General features: G+C 38.5%; 3 protein-coding genes and 1 long non-coding RNA gene across 7 annotated transcripts in view; 2 read left to right on the top strand and 2 right to left on the bottom strand.

Annotated features, from left to right (window-relative positions):
- LOC117553912 (IgGFc-binding protein) overlaps positions 1-1,483 on the bottom strand; it is a 44,358-nt gene extending 42,875 nt beyond the window's left edge. The window contains 1 exon segment of the mRNA XM_034228021.1: positions 1,441-1,483. Coding sequence (XP_034083912.1) covers positions 1,441-1,483 — 43 coding nt within the window.
- On the top strand, positions 150-22,983 carry si:dkey-262k9.2. 4 transcript variants are annotated; one of them, XM_034228206.1, is made up of 8 exons: positions 150-279; positions 5,967-6,027; positions 6,475-6,507; positions 7,281-7,304; positions 7,957-8,010; positions 8,152-8,220; positions 8,406-8,448; positions 20,319-22,983. In XM_034228206.1, exons 2-8 carry the CDS (start codon positions 5,976-5,978, stop codon positions 20,362-20,364), a joined length of 321 nt encoding a protein of 106 aa, XP_034084097.1. In that variant the 5' UTR covers positions 150-279; positions 5,967-5,975; the 3' UTR covers positions 20,365-22,983. The 4 variants fall into 4 exon arrangements, with proteins under 4 accessions (XP_034084097.1, XP_034084096.1, XP_034084098.1 ...); XM_034228205.1 differs by lacking the exon at positions 150-279 and adding an exon at positions 1,796-2,170; XM_034228207.1 differs by lacking the exon at positions 150-279 and adding an exon at positions 3,185-3,315.
- On the bottom strand, positions 10,505-14,623 carry LOC117554007. The gene is made up of 8 exons (XM_034228202.1): positions 14,213-14,623; positions 13,225-13,349; positions 12,561-13,043; positions 12,148-12,367; positions 11,728-11,945; positions 11,131-11,275; positions 10,947-11,056; positions 10,505-10,840 (listed from the first exon to the last, which is right to left on the bottom strand). The coding sequence occupies exons 1-8, from the start codon at positions 14,271-14,273 to the stop codon at positions 10,529-10,531; spliced, it is 1,674 nt and encodes a 557-aa protein (XP_034084093.1). The 5' UTR covers positions 14,274-14,623; the 3' UTR covers positions 10,505-10,528.
- LOC117554011 lies at positions 15,356-17,083 on the top strand. Its single transcript, XR_004570210.1, has 3 exons — positions 15,356-15,852; positions 16,282-16,344; positions 16,800-17,083. It is a non-coding gene; the product is annotated as an uncharacterized LOC117554011 (long non-coding RNA).
- Positions 22,984-23,293: the final 310 nt, after the last annotated feature.

Here is a 23,293-nt window from a genome sequence, read left to right as displayed (position 1 = left end):
TGACAGCAGTTGGTTATTTTATGACAGTAAACAACACACTTGCACTAAAGAGCTATGAGCAAGTTTGCACAGTAAGTCTTTCTACGAGATAAGACTGGAGGTGTCAGATTTCAACAAGATCAGCAGCCAATGAAGAACATAGTTCCCATTTCCTGACTGGTTACACCTGTATTAACGTGCACACTCACTCGGGCAGTTTCCATGATAACAAGGATCCTGGCGTCTGAGAAACAACATATCAGCAGTGAAGAGAGAAAACTCTGAACAGCTCATTGAAACGTAAGTTCAATTATTCTTTTTCTAAACATGTATGAGGTCACTTGGGTTGTCTTAGGTTAGCATGAAACTTAAGAGTTATTTTTAAGTCTGTCATGATATATTTTTCCTACACAATTACAATGTCCAAAAACATCTTGATATCTATAGAAACATTGAAAAAGAATGCGGTTTCAAAATGTGTTTTAAACGTTGTTTATTCTGCGTTTTAGAGTCAGTAATGATAACTTTACAGTTAGAATTTAAAACCAATGATATTGAGATTTTAAATATCAGTTATCAATATTACTTTATCATATATTTAAACTCATAGCAATAGCATTGTGACAAAAAAAGAGTCAGATTATTGTTGTAGTGTCACCTTTGTTTGTTACAAGCAATCAGAGGTGGAAGAAGAAGTACTTAGCTCTTTTAATTATGTAAAAGTAGGAATACCATGATGTAGGAATACTCCTACATAAAAGTACTCTTTATGCAGATGTGCCCATTTCAGAATAATAAATACAAGTTTTGATTACAATCATTGATGCCAAAATGTGTTTAGCAAAGCTGGTAAAAGGTGCAGCTAGTTTTAATTACTTTGTATACTCACTTAACTAGTAAGTAAAAAGGTATTAAATAAATATAGTGGAGTAAAAGTACAACATTAACCTCTGAATTGAAGTGCGGTTTAAGTACAACGTATAGCAGAAAATAAAAGTTCCTCTAAAAATTGTACACAAGTAAACATATTTAGCTACTTTACAGCACTGATGTATTTTCAAATATAAATCGCATCCCAATGCAGACTACAGAAAATGTCTCAAGACACCAATTATCAACCATAATTCCCTTCAGCAATGCATGGATTAGTATCTGTTGTTGTTACAAGGGCAGAGACATAGCCATACCCAGCTCATCACTCAAAACTAGACAAAGAAAAGGTAGACAGCAGAACTGTGTTGAGACTTGAGTGTTTCAGGTGTAAGAGGAATAACCTAAAGCAAGTGTGCTGCAAATATTGAGAGAAGTAATACAAGTAAAAATGAAAATAGCTGAGTGAAGAAAGCACATACATGCTGGGAGAAAAACTCAGGTTATAGGCCTACCCATTGTGCAAATAAAGATGACTCGATTTTAAAACACGTGTGTACCTACAAACAATAGCCCAGTCATGTCACTTACCAAGTCCAAGCAGGCACACCTGGAGCAGCAGCAAAAACTGCATTACTGCACAGAAAAGGGACACTCTTACTTGAATTAAACAACTATAGCAATTCGTTTTTCATGACAAGAAAAACCCAAATCGAATCGAATATTAGGGATGAGCTAGCGCCACACTGCTAGCAACGAGGGAAAGGTGGTTAAGATATCCTGTTAGCACACCTGTAGCCAATCAAGGAAAACGGGTTGACGTCATCATTTTCACTAATTGTAACCGCCAGGTGATCGGCATTATCATTAAAATTTAAATAGCAACATGCTGTAGCGTTGTTTTGTTTTTTATTATTTAAATTATTAGGTATCTTTTTTAGGTTTTACTCCGGTTCAAATAAAAACGCAATCACCCATTATTACTAAATGTCATCCTAAATTGTTAAATTATTTGGCACATATCTGCTTCAGTGTTATCGCGCCCCATCACCACCTAAGCTGTATCTCAGCCGTTTTCAGGAAATTGTCGTGACAGCAGTTCTCACACAGACACATGGAGGTTTTTTCCGCAGAAGCAACAACAACTTGACAGAGAAACTTTAAGGGGCAGTTCACCGCTTTGTGAGGTGGCTGTGAATCCCCTTGTAGGCTAAGTGAGCATAGAGTTTCCCTGAAGTTCACACAGCAGCACACAGCTTTTCCTGTTAACGAGTCTGCTCCGTTCAGTGCGGATCATCTCCTCGACTGACTAATGGCTGTGGTGAGTGTGTCAAATGTTGTGCGGAGCTGAAGAAATGTAACTCAATATTATTTGGAAACGTATATTCTCTAAACGGAGCAACGTAACACATTTTACAATACAATCTGTATTATTTTAAATTGTTGTCAATTCTTGGCTGCAATGTAACGGATACAACCAGCAATATTGACTTTTATCACATTGGTGTGTGGCTTGCAGGTCAACTTCTTCGTGCTTATACCTCCTTTTTTTCTCATCATTTATCACAAAGTTCACCAACGTTAGTGTTATTACCTGCTGCATCCTATCATTCTCAGTGTAACTCATGGACATGGATTTCTAAACAACAGTTCATGTATTTAGAGACTGTGCTTGATTTCCATTCAATGTATAAACGTCATCCTTGAGGAAGCAGGAAGCAGGTAGCAGTAGGTGAAGGTCGTGTTACTCTGCAGCAACTCATCTTTTACTTCCTGTGTTTCAAATATTGTCATGCCATACAGTGTGCTCTGAGTGAACTTATTGACCTGTTATTAGTCAGTAAACAAATATCAAAGTATTTTCTACTATTGTTAATCAAGCTGCTTGCCAAGGGAGTGTCAGAGGTGAAGCAGGGGCAACACATTGAACTCTTTACAACTCGTCTTTGCAGAGTTTCTTTTTTGCACATTGTGTGTTGCTTCTTTCCTGGAGTAGTGATGAGGATGCATTTCATACATGCATTGGATATGTCTTGTGATAGTGATGTTAACAAAACAGATAGAAAACCCCGCTTTATCTCAATCTGATCAAGTAAACATGAGCTCTCCAGCACTAAATTGGGTTGTTGCTGTTTTAGTTAAGATAGAGGTGGAAAATGCCAAACTGTGATGTTCCCCGTCATATCGGTGTGTGTTCACAGGTTGTGTATCTTTGCACACAGGCATTGACAACGAGAGAGGGGGGGGGGGGGGGGGGGGTGGTGGGTGATGGGTGGGTGTATGCAAATACAGTATATGTGTCTCACGACTGCTTTCATTGTCAGACACTCTCATATCCTTTTAGTTGTTGGCTGTTACCCTTATTGGCCTTATGCTCAACACATCACAAATCATTTGAATTGGAAATAGCTGCTGAGTAGTCAGACTGTGGTGGATTGTTCATTGGCTTGCGAGACATCAACGGAGGTATTGTGAGTTTTGCTTTACTTTCATTTTACCATGTGTTTCCCTGTTACTTTGTTTGTGGTCCAGTGGCATACCAGAGTATGTTATGTTATCGGAAACAATATGCATATGCATCAACCACACTAGGATAAACAGCTTCGGTAGAGATGCCAGAGCTGAGTAAACATTCCAATCAGAATACTTTCTCTCTTCACTGATCCAGAGTATGCTACCACTTTTATAAAAATTGAATGACAATGAATAACAAACGATCTGGGTCATTTCTTCCCTTATTCCATCTGCCGGTTCTTTGTTTTTGGGCTCATCTGTTTTATTGTTGACACATCTTCACAATAATAAATAGTGTTTCCTGATATCTTCTGTCTTCTTTTTCTCTCATTATTTTACACATTTGTTTCCTCAGGAACTCTCTAGGCCACAGTAATTCTTACATCTTTGCACATTAGTGATTGTTATCGCTGTGAAGTCTTGTCAGCGATGCGCAGTGGTTGAGCTGAGGGCTGTTATCAGTTTGAGCAGATAAGGAAGAGATAAGTCTATTTCTGCAAGTAGTTCTGCTTATACATGTCTTTAAGCTTTGCTTGTGAGTGTACTTTGTTGATATAGGTTGTACTGGGTGGGTTGTAAGGAGTGGTGAGCACTTATCATTCAAAATGAAACCTGGTAAACAAGATGAAGTGTTTCTGTGGGCTGACCTGGTCATACAGGTATGAGGCATAGGGTTAATCCTGTCAGTTGAAAACTAAATCAGGGATGATTGATCAAAACAAGACAAATTATCCTGCTAGCCACTAGTACAGTATGCATGTTTTTAGCGTTGCACTCAAGACAGTTTTATGAATCCTACATTTACTAACGTTCATCTTTGCATCTCTAGCCAGCAGTCAACTGGTATGTCTGCTTTATAAGCAAGCCAGTGGTTATTATATTTTGCAAATTCAATCGGCATTCAAATGTACAAGAATATATTACCCAATTTGAAAAATAATACAGGCTACACGCACCGTTTTGATACAGAGGGAGTGGACTGAGTTGATACATATTTCCAAATTGGATCAGCTTATTATTTCACCCAAAGCGACTGTGAAAAGCAAATTGGATACAGTAGGGGATTTTATTTGCAGCTTCTTAGGTTGTTTGCGTTGGGAGATTTACTGCAGCTATTCAGGAGGCCAGAACAGCCCACTCTGCACTCTCTTTCCAATCAGCCTCACTTGTGTGATTAACATCTTTTTTCTATGCAGTCTTAATGCTGTTCTGCTAATTTAGCATGAAGATAATCTTGTTTTGGGATGTCCTCATTCTCATGCGTTCCTACAGGGTGGACATTTGTCTAGCATATAAGTATCACATCAACAGTTTCACATTTACAGTTTATGGCCAATGTTCTGCGGCATAGCTCTTTCATAAAACTGTCAAAAAAAGGAATTGAAATATTAAACTAATGTCGACAGGTCCTCAGTCTTTATGCCAATTCCTCTTTCTTTTTCACTGCCCTTTACCAACATATGGAAATAAGAATTGACATTGCCATACGGTAATGATATCCACATCCTTAAATTGTATGAATGAGTAGGAAGCAGAATGTCGGGTCGCTGTTTGCTGCTACTGCTGCCCCTTAGAGCCCTGCACCTAACAATACGGGTCACCTCAGTTCTTTCCACAGTCATTAACAGCCAAGGAAACAAGGATACAATGGGCACAGCTCACAATGAAGAGTACAGTAAAACATTTGGCACAAAGGTCAATGGGAGAGTTCCTTGTGGTATCAAACATTGCATGCCTATTGGTTCCTGATCCCAAGCCAACCTCAATTGCTAAATCTGACTAACAAGGCTTCATCCAGGACTTTGACTGGAAGAGAAGTCGTTCCCATGTTTTCTCCCATTTAAAAATATCACCATTCATATTGTGTTGGACACAGCTGGGGCTTTGTTTAGCGGATGAAGAACATCTGCGTTTCACATCTATGTTGGCTAAATGGGCAGCAGAGGTCGGGTTTGTTTTGGGCCCTGTGCCATGAGGAACTTGTAAGATTTCTCAAGAAAACAATTACAAATATTTCCCAATACAAATGCATCACTTGTTTCTATGGTGAGATGAAGTTGACGGATATATATATTTTCTAGTGAAATTGGCTTTGTTATTTTACTTTTTCTATTCATAAGAATATTTCTCAGCAGGATAAAATAAACAAAATGATATATTTGTTTAGCTTTTTTCAGTGGACGTCATTGGACACTATATTGTTGCTCAACACCTGGCGTGGCACCCAGGATTTGCACAGGGAGGGGGAAATGTTGGATAGGCACTTGTTGACAGCTAACTAGGACAGAATTCTCAGCAGTTTTTTTGCTGAGCACTATGGGAAATAAGGCTGTCATTATCTGACCTTTTGCCACCGCTCACCTCAGATTACAATCTATCCAGTTAAAACGATACAAGGACTTGTTGGCTCTGAAATCTTAGTTTTCCACTGACTCGCAGTATGTGATCCTTAATCTCAAAGTGCCACACAAGCCCCAATAACAGACAGCAATCCTGCTTTCCGTCTCACCCTATCTTTAAACCAAAACACCAAGATTTCGTACACATCAATGGCTGAATATTAAAAGCAGATATTTTTAACTTGGTTTCTGTTCCCCCCGCAGCATTTGAAGATGATGCGATTGCTGTTCCTGTGTCTGATGCTACTGCTGCCAGCTGCTTCTGGTATGTTCTCATCTCTGTGACGCTTCCAGGTGATACTCATCTAATCAGGGTCCATGCATTCCTGCTCCGGCATGTTTCCTCACCTACCTATGTATGTAAACTGTCTGCGCAGATTAATAGATGTACTCTCACTTTTGAGTTATACAGCCATAAAAGAAGGTGCTACAGCAAGCTAAGGTTCACACATATGAGATATAAGAAAAAATGTATACAAAAATTGAAAATAGAATTGTACAATCTGTGCTGTACAATTGTAGTTTACAAGATTCCATCAAATAAAACCAGATGGAAAATATACGTAATACACTACACATAACCCAAATGTTTGTATGATTCACAATCATCTTTTTCTGGATTGTGATCAATTTTAAACTCTGTATTGCAAGATTGCAAGGGATGTAAAAGTATGGCCACTAACTGTCAGCTTGCCTTTTTTTTTTTTTACAGCTGTTTCCGAGTTGGAAGGATCTGCTGATGGAGGTATGTAATGCATCTATATCTGTAAAATAAAGAAAAACAGGAGCAAAATATGAAGTATTTCAATCGGCTTTTATCCCAGCTATCATAGTGCTATCCAAAAGGTAATCAAGTGTGTGTAACTGGTCAATCTAGGGCAAATTTAGAGACATAAAAAGATACATCTTATTTACATCAAGCTTTTATATCCACTGAAAGATCACAATCATAAGAAACGACAACCAGGATGTTTAGCTAATTAATCCTAAAAGACCACACAGTTATTTCATTCTCAGGTCCTGTGCTTGTTTCTACATGTTTATTTGTAATCTTAGCGGGTCCTTGTTTAGGCCATGTGTGAAGTAGTTAACAGATGTCAACGGTCATTCCAGAAATGTTTGTCGATGTGAACTACAAATATCTTGTCAATCAGAATAACTTAAATACACGATGTAGATTCATCATGATAGATACAAAAATACACATTTCTTAAATGTCTCACCTGCTGGTAAACAGGTGTTGTTTTTCTGCTTTGTTATTCCCACAGATTTTAGTTCTGTTTGTACAATATTGATTCTCTTTTATAGTTTTCTTTTTTCGCTCTCAGACCTTTTGATCCTAAACTGACTTCATAAAACTCCCAATCAATAGTGTTGCTGAAAGATTAAAAGTGTTGTCTATGCCCTTAGTATTGTGCAGAATCATGACTTTTTTATTGTTCAATAGTACTCCCACTGTGAAGCATGCATTTCAGATTTCTTTACTAACATCAGATTTCTCCTTGCTCATCCTTACAGTTCCGGATGATGATGAGGATTCAGGTGAGTTTATTGCCTCCTGGGGTGGATTGGAGGGCAATACGTTTTTCTGGTTACTTCTGCATCACACCCACAAACACTTTCACAGCAGCTGTCCAAAGGAGAGTATGTGAGGTTATGGCCCCTGTAATTATTGTCAGTAAGGCAGCATTGTGTATAGGGTACTCTAGTCCAGTGAAATATGTGGGGCTGTGACCCCTGTTGGCTTTCTATCCTCCCAACCATTAAGTCCTGAATGGAATCAATTAGCTCCCTGGAGGAGTCCTGTGGACGCTGTCGAAAGGCCAATGAACACGTCCACATCCCCGCCATCCTGCTGGTCTGCTAATCAACATTGGCATTCTCATTCTCTCTCTGCACTTCTTTCTGTCACTCCTCATCTTTGCTTTGATGGACATTTGATAGAATTACAGATCTATTTAAAACAGAGCAGTTGGCTCTTGGAGAAACAGCCTTTCTGCACAGAGCTGCGATTTCTCTGGAGCCTCAGCCCCCTCCCTCTCTAGACATATAGACTGTGTACAACTTTTAGCTTTTATTTTCTTATTCCGTATGCACGAGAATTAAGTTCTCTGTTGGGCGTTGAAATGTTCAGTACACATGAAATCAGCACAACTCATTTGAACTGTTCTCTTCTTCTCTTTGCCATTTACAGTGATTCTAAAACCTTCAGACTCACGTCTAGCTGAAAGTGTAACTGAAGGGCCAGGTGAGAAAAGTGGTTTGTTCATAATCAGTGATATACAGCGAATGAATTAAAATACAAGAATACATATCAACAAATATGAACAATTCATAACATCATGCACTGGTTTCAACTTGGACATGTTTTTTGTATTTCCTTTTTTAGATCAGTTCACCCTGATTATCATCATTGTAGCTGTGGCTATGTTGACTATTTCGGGTGCTGCAATAATCAGTAAGTATTCTGTGTTTTTAATGAGAAATAATTTAGTTAAATGTTAAAAAGAGCCTGTTTCCTTCACACAGTTGAAAAATGCACTGCTGAAGTCCCTGTGCGCCTTGTAAAGCTGTTAATACCTTAGCAAATATGAACTTTTCTTTGGTGCAGCTGTGACCTTTTTCCATTTTTCTTTCTTGCAGTCACAATGTTAGTAAGAAGGAAAATGCGCAATCGAGAGCAAGGGTAAGGGCAAATCTCTTTATTTTCAAAGTTGATATTTGAGAGATGCATGTTCCACTTAACGCTTACAGCTGATATAACCAGTCTGATGGGTAACAGCCTTTCTGCTTGCCAATGAACCTTACTTCACCCAACTCATCAGCATAAACACCAGAGAAAAAACAATCAGGTGCAGAACGTAACCAGCCTCCACCCATCAGAGCCCGTCTGGACTTGCACAGAGAAGAGTTTAACAGCCAGGGGCCCGGCACTGCAACCAATGAGCGCTCCCCACCTCTAACCCTCCCATGTTAGCCCTGTAACAATAGTCTTAAGACGGGGCTGCTGGCTCTGTATAACTGACTGGAACAGGATCCAACTTGTCCATAGATTACCTCATGAACTGAGGCCTGAGTAGATGCCTAAAATAAAACAATTGAGTAAACATGATCCTGGCGTCATGACGACAATCTGCCAACATTACTCAGAGAGCAGACAGAACAGCCTAAACCAGTTTAACGCTTATTGCCTCTCGTGTACACCTTGTTTCTTAAATGCAGTTAGCTCTAGGTAGGCTTTCTGCACATAATCAGTTTGTTTATTCTGGGATGCAGTAATACACTGCAAAAACTAAGCCTAAAAAAACAAGTAAAATAAATAATAAAATGAGTAATATATTACTTAATATAAGAAAAATTATCTGCCAACAGAACAAGAAAAATTCACTTGCCAAGACCTTCTTAAAACAAGTAAATATATCTAGCCTAAAAATATCTACATATATCTTAAAACGAGTGTTTTTAAACCAAAAATAAGTACATTTGAATTGATGCAAGGAAGGAATATAATCTTATTATAAGGAAAATGTGCTTGAATTCAGCATATTCTACTGCTATTGTCCCAAAATTCTATTTTATGTTAGGCAACATTTCTTAAATCCAGTGCAGCTTCACTTTAAACAGGTATATTTGTCTAGATACAAGATAAGATTTAAGAATTATTTTCTTAATATGTAGAAAAATCTACTTAAATTCAGCATTCGGTGCTATTCTTAAAATAAGGCTAAATACCAAGAAACGTAGAGACAAAACCTTCAAAAATCTTTAATCCTATCAAGATATAAACTTTGACTGCTTGCTTAAAGAAAAATGAGTCTCAAATGATTTCTTTTAATGTTTTTATTGTTTTCAAACTGCGTAGTAAAGGTCAGTCATCAGATATGTCTTTAGAAAAAAAGAGAACATTCTTTCACTGTAAAATACAACACAAGTGAAATTCTCATGACACTTTTGACTCAGCGAACAATTTTCAATAGGACTATAAGTATGAGGGGCCGCTAGGGACATTATTCAGAAATACCGTTTACTTACACATGTGAAACACTCTCACACACACACAACTGAAACCAAAATAATTTACAAACATATCTAAAAATCTCTCATACACATATGAAACGCTCTCACACACATGAATTCCAAAGTTATTCACACACACATGTGAAACGCACGCACTCACACCTGAAACGCTCTCACACACACATGAAATGCACTCACACCTGAAACTCTCTCACACACGAAACGCTCTCCCACAGATATGAAACGCACTCATATACACATGAAATGCAATTTCAGTATGTTGTGTGAGAGGGATTTCAGTTGAATCTGAAGGCATCTCGGTTGAAAAGGAAGTCGTTTAAAAAAAAAAAAACTGCGAAGAAGCGCACATTTCTAAAAGGCGAGATGCCTTCCGTTTCAACTGAAATCCCTCTCACACAACATATTGAAATCGCATTTAATGTGTATATGAGTGCGTTTCATGTGTGTGTAAGAGCGTTTCACATGTGTGTGTGTGTGAGGGCGTTTCAGGTGTATGCGAGTGCGTTTCAGGTGTGTGTGTGAGTACGTTTCACGTGTGTGAGTGCGTTTCATATGTGAATAACTTTGGATGTCATGTGTGTGAGAGCGTTTCATATGTGTATATGAGAGATTTTTACATATGTTTGTAAATTATTTTGGTTTCAGTTGTGTGTGTGAGAGTGTTTCACATGTGTAAGTGAACGGTATTTCTGAATATTGTCCCTAGCGGCCCCTCATATATAAGTGCCCTAATCACTTATGAACTTTTTCCAGTCGGCCATAGCCTTTTTGTATGAAGTAGTCATGTCATGGTCGTGAATGGCGTCCAAGAGGACTTCTGTCTGCACCACAGACAGGAGTGTTGCAATGCACTTAGGATAGGTGAGGTGAAAGGTGTAATAACATGCCATGAGATACATCACGCTTTCATGAATGTCCTCTTTTGGGAAGATGAGCACGGGCATGGTTCCAATGGCCAGTATACAGTTGGTTTCGCAGATGATGACAACAGGGCTGGAAAGTGGTCGTGTCTGAAGAAAGGTGTTTGGGTCTTCTGCAGACTGACACAAAAACAGACAAAGAAATCGTCACAAAAAGGGAAACAAATATGATCACAACATTTCACTCTTTGTATCGACATGAGAAAATTCTTATACATTTTCTTACCTCAAGGACGTGGAGCAGAGCCTCACTTGCGTGCCTTAACTTCTTGGGTGGGGCCATAGGTGATGGGAACATCTCTGGTAAAGCCTTCATCATGGCAATTGAGTGCTTTACTGTTGAAAAAAAAAGTGTCATTCCGTTTCCTGCAGTCAGTTAATAAACAGACATGGTCAGAGATAATAATCACCTTTGTCAAGCTGCGGAGGCCTCATGAGCTTTTTGAAAACTCCATAAAACTGTGCCCTCTCACAAAAGGTCCCCCACCGGGTCTTAAGTTCCGTTAAGAAGTGGGAGTTGCCCTGATTGAGGACCCGCCGTAGTTCATCCATTAGCTAAAACAACGAGAGAGAAAATATGTAGAAGAAATATTAAAATCTACATTCCAAGGGTTAGTAATTCGTCTCATAACTGAATTTCCAAAAAAAGATTAATATGTGTATAATGTGATTTAAATGGTCACTTAACAAAAATATGCACATAGAAACATGTGTTTTTTTGCAAATGTATGTCTTATGCACACACTATTTTTAAATACGTATATTGGACCAATAATACTAACAAAATAATGTTGTGTGTATCAGAAGCACATTTGTGAAATTAGTTATTTTTAAATAAGTGGAGGGTTTTTATATATCTATGCAGAATACATATTTGTATTCAATAAGCAAGTCATTCATTTATAAATAATGAGACAGATCTGATTTAATTGTCACACCATTTCTCATTTCAAATTTGGTCTAACGTTATCTGAATTAGGAAGCATAGTTGTACAACATTTGCTTACATGATCCAGTTCTCCAAAGCAAGGATAAGCTTTAAGAATCTTGGAAGGCCTGTCCTGCTCCTTTGTAACATCAGAGTCAATGAAGGCCCTTCTCGCTTGGATTTCGAGGTCCAGGAGCTGAGCAACATCCATCTTGTTCGGTCTGGCCTTAGTTTTATACATCGCCTGTAGAGTCTTATAGTGTCTCGCCTGGGTCTGTGGGCTCTCAGTTTCTGATGCTAGAAAACATAAACCCCACTATTTTCATTTCTGATGTTAAAGTTGAAATGAGACATTAACACACAAACAGCCATAGTGACTGACACAGGGCAAACATAGATGAGTAATCTTGAATAAAAAAGGGTTCTAAAATAACTTATTGATATTATAAAATTTTCTTGAAGAGATTTAACTATCTACTATTTCAATTTATGTACTTACCACATAACTGTTCAGCCTCCGGGGTGCTGCATCGAGATGGTGGTGATCTCTCCAAGATCAAGGTTGATGCGGTGGATTCATCAGTCTCATCAGTGTACGTCTCATGGCTGCTCTGAAAGCTTAAACTCCTAGGCCTCTTTCTTGAAGGAGTTGAACCCTGCTTCTTTTTGGGGGTTGTCACATTCTGGACCCTTTTCAAAAGCTGCTTTTTCACAGTTTCCTTACAAGACAGACATACAACAGGTTCTGTTATAACTCACATAAAACAAACTTGTATCAAACAAAATACACCATACAAGCAGTTGCACAGAGCTCTTATTGAACTGGATAAAACACATCACTCCCAGTTTGATAGGCAAATGATTGCAGTGCTTTGTCTGAACCATGAGTTGAAAACTTGAATAGTGACATACCCACTCAGCTCTACTGGTTTGAGATCTGTCCCGAAGCATTGGGTAGTACTCAATCAGACGCTTCGCCATTACAGTGAGTTCACGGCTGCATGGATAGTTAAAGTCATCCCCAGCTGCTCTTTTAATGGAAAGCATGCTTGTGACTGTATTCCTGATTAATCGACAGCGAAGATCTTTGGAAAGGACGTAGTCTCCTTCTTCTCCAGCACGCTGCTTTTCAGAAAAGGTGCTTCGTGATTGCTCCAATTCTGTGTCTGTGTATAAAACATACAGTGGACTGGGAAGCTGTACGGTTCTGCTGGCACCATGTTGGGGTTGTGGGCTTTGAGAGGAGAAGGAGGGTGGAGAAAAGACGGGGGATGGAGAGGGGTTGGGGCAGGAGGAGGAAGAGGAGGGAAACAAGGAAGGTTGGGGGGTAGGAATAGGGCTGAAATCACAAGTCCCATGGGAGGTACTCGGTCTACACAGGTCTGTCTCCTGGCCCTGTATAAAAGATGCATATATATATATAAAATGGTATTTACAATGAAAAGAGCACTACGCTGTGACAACAACAAAAATCAACACAACCAAAAAACTCCACTTCAAATAACTGCATGATGACTAGGAAAGGCTTACTTGGTAACCGGTTTAAAGTCCCTCAAATGTTAGAATCTGGAATTACCTCATTTTCATCATGATTGAGTCTCCAAATGGTTCTTCTTCTTCTGAAGTGCTCAGGCCCGGGAAGGAGATCACGCAAGTCCTCCTTAGAGAGGCTGGGCAGCATGTCTCTGCTTATATTAGCAGCTGAAAACACATTTAACCACACAGTTAATAATAAGGTAAAAAGCAACTAATAACATATTTATCTAAATACATAAAATGAAAGAGTAATGTACATTTCTGGCTGGCTTCACAAGATTTTCTTTAACATTAAAAAATGTATTGCACTTACTTATAATTGATTGAAAAAATTGCTGTTACAATAGGTTCATCCAGAGTTAAAGTTATTTTGGCCAAATGAAAATGCACCAGGGAAATGAATAAACGAGGCATGTTGTTAGGATAAATCCATAACACAAATGTGTAAAATCTCATAGGCTATAAAAGTTATACATTTTCAGCATCTTTTATAGTACAATAAAACAAATCTTGATGTTTAAGAGCAAACACAGTTAAACTTATTTTCAAAACAGTGTCTTTACCTTGAAATCTTTATTCAAATAAGCATAATTTACGTCCCAAGCCTGCTTATATCCAAAGGACAGTGTAGTTTCAATAGCCTGCACTGCACTATCATACAACAACGCATTTGTAAATGCTGTCTACAACAAAGAAGGGCGCCAAAGATGGCTATGCTAGTGTACAACAAAGAAGGGCGCCAAAGATGGCTATGCTAGTGTACAACAAAGAAGGGCGCCAAAGATGGCTATGCTAAATACTTTACTGTCAGTTGTGGAAGGCTCATTTGCTTCTTGACATTATTTCTGGCAATAAAACAGTATCAACTAAAATGTTAACCACGATTTGTCGATTGTGCAGTTATTAACAGCTTACAGTAGATATTAGCTAAGTTAACTAGATATGTAGCCAGCCTAGCTAAGTCCAACCGATTCAAATAATGTAAAGCTTGCTGGAGAGGTGCAGTATAAAATACAAAATTACATTACCTTTTAATGCTGCAGTTGCTATAGGATCCAAGCATGTGATATCTCTTCCATTTTCATCCATGGCGTAGTTTTAATGTTCAATCACTTGCAGAGGTTCAGTCTTCTGCCTGAAGGAAAGCTAGCCAGCAACGTCCTGAAGCTAGGTGCACCTGACCTAACACACGCCCTTAACGGACCCTCTTCGCGGTTCCCATTGGAAGGTACCATTTCTTAAAGAGGGGTGACAGAGATATTTTATATGTTGCAAATATTAGGAATATTAATAACTGATGCGGTCATAGGTAACATTTCAAACATCTGTTTCTAGATGCACATCATTCCACAAGTTATTCCCAGGCATTATTATGACGTGTATATATATATATAGGAAGACGACTCACCGGCCTCCCCCATACAGCTAGAGAATGTGATAAACCCACTTCATTAGTTATTTTCCCCAACGTGTACATGGCCTGCTGCAGAAACGTTTTAATATCGTTAACTTTTGGAAGATTTCACGATGCTTTGGCGGTGCGTTATCTGCTGCGTTTTTATAACTTTTTCACTGAAATTATTATTGAGCCATATTAATCGACTGCACAGTCGCAGCTCTGACTTCAGGTTGCTCTGTGGCATTGATGGATGCACTGAGGAATATAGAGTGTACAACTCATTCTACCATCATGTAAAGAGAAGACACTTTCAACATCTTCTTGAAGACACCAGACCTGGCGACGCCACACGTGGATATGAAAACCGACAGGAGGAAACACAAGGACCGCAGCAAAAAGTAAGTAACGTCTGCTAATTCAGCTAAGATTGTTAGCTACAGTGTTTGGGCCACGTGGCCACTCGGATACAGGGTTAGTTTCGTACATTGTGTGATGCTACAGATAGCGTTAGCCAATACTGATCAGCCACATTTAGTTATTATAAATCCATTAGCATTAACTAATGAATCTGCTAGGCTACAAGCAGGCGGCATCTGTCAACCATATATTTTTAATTCAGCAGTTAGCTATGTAGTGTTTTTGTGGGGATGAAAAAACCGTTAAAAATATGCATTACGTTGGTGTTCGGCCACAGTTACTAAAACAGTAAATCACAAAAATTATGGTTTTCCACTTTTTCACTCTGCAATATTCTGCAAGGTGCATGCATCACTGTCAGGATCTGCACATGATTTGTTGAATTCACAGTTTTAGCAAATCAGAAATAAATCTCAAATTCTTTACCCACTATTAAACTTAAAACAAAAATAAATAGATTTTCAGATTTGATTAGAAAAAAAAGTTTCATGGTTTTGTTTTCTGGACTGAAAAAATGTAATAAAGAGTGTTACCCAGACAATGGATAAAGTGCTACGGCTTACAGTTAATAATTGTTGCTGAAATAACTCTTACCCCCAAAGTTTGTTTAATGTGAAAATAATCTTAGATAGAAAGGAATTACATATTTAAATTGCTCTTTTAGTGAAGCTAATTTTTTAATTTTTTACAATTTCAAACAATCTTGTTTCTTTGATATGTTGTACACAGGACAACATTCAACCCGATCAGCTTCCAGCCGACTCCAGCAGCGAGGATCAGAACCTTCACACACCTGACTCAGTTGAAGAGCAAATGGGCATCGACCAAGATGGAGCTGTCACAGTGCACCAAGTATGTTTTCTTTGTTGTTGACTATCTACTGAAAATTAAGGGCTGCTAAATAAAGGTCAGGCCGATATAGTAGTGGCTAATATTGGCCTAGCATATAATTTATATATCAATATTATGTTGAAATATTTCATTTAAATTCACCAAATGATTCATAAAACCTAGAGGTATATGTGAAGATGTATTTCTATGTGCTGTACTAGCAAAACTAAATGAACACATAAAGAGTTAGAATGGCTTATTGTCTTGTTGGAGTACTAATGTTTGATATGTTTTGGTCAGAGTTACAAAATATTAAATTATCTATCTTTGCTCACCACATGTCACCAGTTTTTTATCATCAGATGTGCATACATTTAAAGATTATATATTTCTGTCACATTGAGTAATGTTATACCTGCAAATGTCAAGTTACTACATTTTGTATTGTAGGATCTGACAACACATGCCACTGCCTTTGTTATCAATGCCCGATCCAAGCATCGTCTGTCACAGGTAAAATGCTTCCTATGTAACCTTTTTGGACTAAAAGCATTATGCCATGTGTGATCTGCTTCTCAGAACATATTAACAGGAAATATTTTGTGTGCGACAAAGAAATGCAAATGAGCATTTATTATCCAGAAATTCAAGCCATTCACTCTGACTAACCCAGTAAGGGATTTCCCATATTTTATTACAATTTATAACCAGACACAGTGTAGCCATATATTAAGTTAGACCTAGTTTTTCTTTGAGAACAGAGCACAGTATTTGGCTACCTACTGTACACAGTTAGCAGTTAATAGTGGTTCACTGATGGCCGAGTTCAGTTTTAGTGCTTTGTTATCCACTTTACTGTTGTGTCTATGTCATAAGCAAAACTGTATATCACATAAAGCTACAGTGATCATGATAATGTTTACCAACATCAAAGATTGATCACATCGCTTTCAATCTCTCATTTTCAGAAAGGCATGAATGACATTGTTGCTGGGGTACAGCAGTATCAATCATCACTATTGGACAACCTCAGGACGCAGATGAAGGAAGTTCTAAAGAAGAATTCAGGAAGTACAACCAATCAACTTGGAAAAGATGCAATGGATATATTTGACAGTTTCATTGACCCCTTTGCTAACGTTTCAACAACATTTCGCCAGAACAGTGTTATTAGGAAGCAGTTTTGTTGTGTGGATGCAGAGGAAATTCCAATTGCTCGAACCATATGCAGGAAGAAACGTGGAGGATCAACAGATTTGTCATCAAAGACAAATTATTTTATTATGTACCATTAGTCAAAAGTGTAGAGCAGTTCCTATTACATCCGAGGATTTTGACTATGATTGAAGAGGTACCCCAGAGGTGCAGTGAAGGTTTTTTTCATGACCTTGTTGATGGTTCTCTTTTAAAATCTCATCCCTTATTTTCAGAGAAACCAAATGCACTGCAGATTATTCTGTATACAGACGAAATAGAGATCTGTAATCCACTAGGATCCTTTTCATCAAAGAACAAGTTGTTAATGGTGTACTACACCCTAGGAAATATAAATCCAAATTACAGGTCTAAGCTGGCTGCTATTAGGCTACTTGCGATGGCTAAATCAGCAGACCTCCGTCAATCTGGTGTAGATGTAATATTGAATAGAATAAAGGAAGACATGGATGCATTGTACAGTGGTGTTAAAATTCAAACTATTAACGGGGAGAAAACAATACATGGTGCTATGGTTTCTCTCTGTGGTGACACCCTGGCACAGCATGAACTCGCAGGGTTCAAAGAAGGAGTGGGCTTTGCTTACAGTAAGTGCAGACACTGTGAGTGTTCTTTTGAGGACATGCAGTCACAATTCAACGAGGATGCATATATTAAAAGAACATTGGAGAATCATGTCAGACAGTGTGATGAAATAGAAAAGGCTAACACAGACTTGCTTCGCAACAGCCTTAGAACAACATATGGGATCAATCGAAGGAGCAAGTTAGTTGACTTCCCATCCTTTGATATTATTCGGCAAACCCCGCAAGACATTATGCATGTCATTCTTGAGGGTATAGCTTCTCTGGAAATTAAATGTGTTTTGAATCATCTTGTTCAGTCAGGAGAGTTAAATCTGGACTCTGTGAATTCAGCTATTCTTGGTTTCCCTTATTCGCCTCTAGATGTTAGAGATCGACCATCCCCAATTTCTCAGAGTACACTGATGTCAACTGATGGTAAACTAAGGCAGTCATCAGGGCAAATGCTTGTCCTGTTGAGGATATTGCCATTTGTTTTGGAACATTTGAAAGTCAATGCATATGTGCAGTTGATAATGGACTTAATAGAGATTGTTCAAATAGTGTTTGCACCTGTTCTTACCATTGCAACTGTGTCAAGGTTAAAGTTACTGATTGAAAGTCATTTGAAGCATTGGAAGGAGCTTTTTCCAGACCACAATGTTACACCTAAGCAGCATTACATGATACATTTGCCATCACAGATAGAATCATTGGGTCCCATGGTCAGACATATGTGTATGCGGTTCGAGTCTAAGCATTGTTTATTTAAGCAATGGGCCTCCAAGCTCAATTTTAAAAATGTATGCAAGTCTTTGATTAATCAGAACCAAATATATGAAAGCTGCCAAAATGTTGACCCTTCCAAGCACCCAATTTTTTCAAATGAAAAGGAGATGGGTCCTGTATCTGAGGTTAGAGATCTACAATATTTACATGGGAAATTGAGGGACTTCCTAGGTTTTAGTGAAATTAACCACGCTGTATCAGTGAAATGGCTTGTGATAAATGGTAATAAATACATTACTGAGAAGTCCTTGATTCTTGCCAATGTACTAAATGGTAATACACCCGAATTTGGACTTGTCAAAAGCATATTTCTTGTTGATTCTAAGCTTTATTGTTTGGAATATCAGCCTTTTCAGTCCATATGCTTTGATAGAAATGTTATGGCTTATCAAGTTGAGGTCCCACACCTTGCACAGGCCACTGAGTTAGTGGATGCTGAAAAGCTGGTTGATTTTACCTCTTATTACACAATCAGCAGAAAGGGCCAAACCTATGTACAAGTGAAATACTATCTTGGGGATGTAATGGAATTACACAACAGTTCAAATGACTCATAGCGTGTTCCTTTGATATGATGATGTTGAAACATTTAAAGCAAACTTAGCAGGTTTAAATGTAGGACTAAGGTCCTGACTTAGGATATGTTATTAGCAGATTCAAATGTTAGCTGTTTGGATTCCAGATGCGTTTTGCATTATAGTTTGCAGTGTACCTAAATCATCTGTATCTTTGTATAATACTGGGTCTTTCTTTCAGGTTGTTTTAAATGTTAATTACATAACATGTTATCAGCCATTTAGGTGTTTATCACAATGCTGTTTATGTTTGCTAAATGCCCTTGGCCTGAATAATGTTACCTACTTTAACTTTTCAAATGAGATGTTTGCACATATTGCTCAATCACTTTAGCTTGCTGAAGAATAATACATGCTGAAAAGAATGTTCTTAATGCAGTAGTTTGACTTGGCTGGTGCTGTTATTTCTGTATACTGCATTTCATATATGGACATACTTAATTGATGTACTGGGTTTTAGAGCGACAATAAAACAATGAATTTCATTTGGTCCTTATCTGTTTTTAATATGTTAAGAGATGAAAAAGGATAGGATGCTTGCAATAAGATATTCTGACTTTGAAAAAGCAGTTTTCTACTTATCAGTGTTGATCTAATATCTTTAGAATTATGGTATTTCTCAATTTAAACATTAATTTACTCAGAATCAGTATTAAAATCTCAAAAACAAGTAATAAAACCTCATTAAGATAATGAAGTAAAAAAACACTTAATGGAAGTGAAATTCACTACAGCAAAAACTTCTTTGTAAGAGGAAATATCTTGGCAGACAAAATATAAGCATATTTTGTCTTGATTTAAGATATTTCATCTTAGTAAGATTTCAGTTTTTGCAGTGTACACGATATGCGGGTCAGGTGAGAGAGGTTATAGAGTTTAAGTTAGTCCCCAGAGATTTCCAGGCAGCAGCAGAAAAAACTGCCATTGCAGAGAAGAAACACAAGACAATCTGCAAGGGTTAAATTCCTGTGCAGGATTAGCGGCTGCCTCGCGGGGCTGCAGCCAGCTCCGGCAGTGTTTGGTGCTGACTGATCGCTCTGCTGAAAAGAAGCTTAATCACACAGCAACCTCTGGCTTGTTGGATCAACAGTGCCTTGCGAGGTTTATAAGTCACACCTGGGGATGAGCTGTGTTTTGAGGTGATGCAGTCACCGTGCTCCTGTCAGAGCGCTGCATGAGGCAGACGTGTAGTTTTCCTGAATTCAGACACGCAGGGATGTTTCTATCTTCTAACAAACTGAGAAATAACTTTAAAAATATCTTGACGTTGACATGCTTGTTTTTTTTGCCCTCTCTCCTCTCATCCCCCTTCCTTTCCTGTGGCCTGTCCTCCTTCTCTCTTCAGGATCTACTCCGTGCCCACAGAGCAGGACCAGAAAGGGACCGTCTAGTTCCTGGTGGAGTCCAATAACAAACAAGAGAGGAGCGTTGGGTTATGTCGTTTCCTACTCTTTGACTCAGGACAGATTTATTTGCACAACAGCCTGCTTCCTCCATGCAGTTCATAGTTCGCTACTACACCAACTACTAACAAAACATATACATTTTCTTTCCACTGTTGTATACTTTAGTCTCTGCCCCAGCCGTGTATACACCACAAACACGCAATTTAGCCGGGGACATTTGGAACACATTCAAACCTTTTTAATTGGATTCTATTTGAGGAATCCAAATCCAAGCCAGTGAATATGGCTTAAAGCTTCTTTAGTTAAAAGGGATGATTTAGCACAGCAAGAGCTTCCCTTTTTTTAACTACCTGAAACAAGAAATGATTCCTACCAGCCATGCAGTGAAAGTGTATTTGCGTTTGATTCGGTGCCTGTGGAACAGACCTGCCTGTGTGAAATGGTTGAGGAGCTTGACAAACCATGCTAATCCACGCTAAGCCAGCCCAGTGCTCACTTCACTTGTCTGACACCTTCTGTTCTAGGCCCAGGAGTGACAGGAGGTTGAGCAATAAGAGATAAAAACCTGTTCAACCTCTTCTCAACCTTAGTAAATAGACATGTGAAAATAGTGTGAACATCTTGCAAGAAATTATATGAATCAACTGCCCAAAGAATGATGTTTTCCTTCCTCCCTTTCTGTTACGTTATGAAAGGCTTTCACTTTAGGCCCGCTGGCTGTAAATACAGCAGCTCTCTGAGGGCAGTAGAGAGTTAGACTAATGCTTCACACTGGTAGAAAGAAGCTGGGTGTGAGGGAGGATTTAATCTCACAAATCAAATAAAGTCCTGCGGATGATTGGGAAAATAACAACAATGGTTTTGTTTTATACACACAAAGCGTTATGGCTCCTCTCTTTCCATTTAAATGGAAATCAATCATGTCCTGTGAAAGAAAGCTTTCTGTCCTAGAACCCCACGCACTGGTTGCATTATTTGTTGCAATAAAGAGGGAACTCTCTCTTGCCAAGGTTAAAGGGGAATGGGACATGCGCCCGATCGACATGACGGTATTTCAATTGTAGATCATGACGACACTTATAATGGAGAAAGCGCACTGGGGATGGCTACATGGGGTTGAACACTGGATTTGTCAAAGCAGGATCTCTCTTTGCTCTTCCACTAAATCCTGCCGTTAATCTTGCCACTGGGGACAGGGCTTGGCCTCATTCCAGCCTGACTTGAGAGCAAAAACAATTGGGCAGTCACGTCCTCTACTGTGCGTACAGCAGTTATAGGTCTGTTGAGGCGTTGCCTTGAAAATGATGCATCCCAAGACACATTGGCAGATGACATTATTGTTTGGGTGTTTGTTTTATGATCAGATTTGAGCACTGTGTACGTATGTGTCACACAAGCGTAGCATTGCCCAATGAGCCTTCAATATGTGCCAACATTTCAATTGGTGGACAATTGGACAAACATTGCAGTGCAAAACATTTCAGTTTTTATTACGTCTTAGTATTTCCCCTTTTTCTGTCGGAATGACAAACCATAATTGTACAGCATGGCAGCAGTGTTTTCTTTTAAGATTTTTTTCAATAAGCAGAAAGAGAAATGCAGCATTTATGGTAGCCTGTTCTAATGTGACCAAACTCTACTCCGTTATTCCCTCCTGTAAAGGCTCTCTGCTCTGACACTGCGTTTGTAAATGTAACAAAAGTAGGTGTCGAGCTTTTGTTTCTTTCTCAATGGGATTTATCTGGAAAAGGTTCCGATTTCTTTTCTTTTCTTTACAGGCTTGAGTACGGTGTCCCTGAGGTCAATGCACTGCAACTTAAGAAGCATATACAAAGAAAACATCTTTATCAAGGTGACAAAATGTAAGCATGATAAGAAATAAAGAGAATCAAGTACAGAGACGTGCTACAAATACACACGTCTGCACAATTTGCAGGATTCCTGTACTCAGATGTGCATGTGCACGATGTCTCTCTTTGTTTGTCTAATTGCACGTTTTCTAAAGCTGCAGTCCATAAAGCCATCAGCGCCCCGTACTAAAGGCTTTGCCTGGCCTTACACATTTCTCTTTAGGATTTATAATATATTGTATGTATTTACAGACCTATATATTTGCATTGTGTCTCTTCACAGAACAACATACTGTACTTGGCTATATGGTCTTTTTATATACTTAAGGGGTTATGTATTATCTCCACTGTTCATTTATAAATTGCTTGTAAAAAGACATTTGTGGTGAGTGAGAGTATGTTTTTTCCAAAAACTCTTTTATAAAATGTCTGCAATTTTTTGTTTAGCAAAACATTTTAATTTGAACTTAATGTTGAATACTGTTCACATGTGCGAAGGCATTTGTCTTTCTGGAAGAACTCCCACTTAAGTGTTTGTGCAAAGGGAATTCACATTGTTTTTAAAAATAATTATTTACCATGTGTATATATTATATAGCTATATACAGTATCTCAATTGCAGTCATATCATGAATCAATTGTTTGCATATCTGCTCTCTCTGATTTGTTCTGATACTTATCAGAACAGTTGATACTACTGTATATTACTAAGGTATGCTGTACTCTGTTTATAAAATGTGCTTGCTTTCTCCCAGTTTGTTGTCTGCATCATTTTTTGCCATATGGATGCAAAGATAATGCGCCAGTGGATCTTGTTTAATCTAGGGCTTTACTCACTTACAAGCATAGAGCCACTAAGAGGCTTAGACACCCTTCCTAAACATCACATTTGAGTTGAGACTGAAGGCGTAAAAGGCATGCAGGATCTATCAGGAAGAGAAAGTGACCCAGCTCTCAGTTTCAGATCCTGAAGTGTTGTGCGAGATTGTCAAACACACAATGTTAAGGGGTAATTCTTCATAACCTTTAATAATAATAATCCTGGCTCTGAGACACTGCCTATG

Source organism: Gymnodraco acuticeps, unplaced genomic scaffold (genome assembly GCF_902827175.1).
Source record: "Gymnodraco acuticeps unplaced genomic scaffold, fGymAcu1.1, whole genome shotgun sequence".
In the NCBI taxonomy this organism is placed as follows: domain Eukaryota; kingdom Metazoa; phylum Chordata; class Actinopteri; order Perciformes; family Bathydraconidae; genus Gymnodraco; species Gymnodraco acuticeps.
Note: the sequence above shows the minus strand (reverse complement) of the source record. Positions and strands in the feature narration are given on the sequence as shown.

Coding starts and splice junctions, on each gene's coding strand:
- si:dkey-262k9.2 (XM_034228205.1), top strand. Junction 8,011..8,151: donor AAGTGTAACTGAAGGGCCAG/GTGAGAAAAGTG, acceptor TTCCTTTTTTAG/ATCAGTTCACCCTGATTATC. Junction 8,221..8,405: donor TTCGGGTGCTGCAATAATCA/GTAAGTATTCTG, acceptor TCTTTCTTGCAG/TCACAATGTTAGTAAGAAGG.
- LOC117554007 (XM_034228202.1), bottom strand. CDS start 14,273: ATGGATGAAAATGGAAGAGATATCACATGCTTGGATCCTATAGCAACT. Junction 13,044..13,224: donor TCAATCATGATGAAAATGAG/GTAATTCCAGAT, acceptor TCTTTTATACAG/GGCCAGGAGACAGACCTGTG. Junction 12,368..12,560: donor AAACCAGTAGAGCTGAGTGG/GTATGTCACTAT, acceptor CTGTCTTGTAAG/GAAACTGTGAAAAAGCAGCT.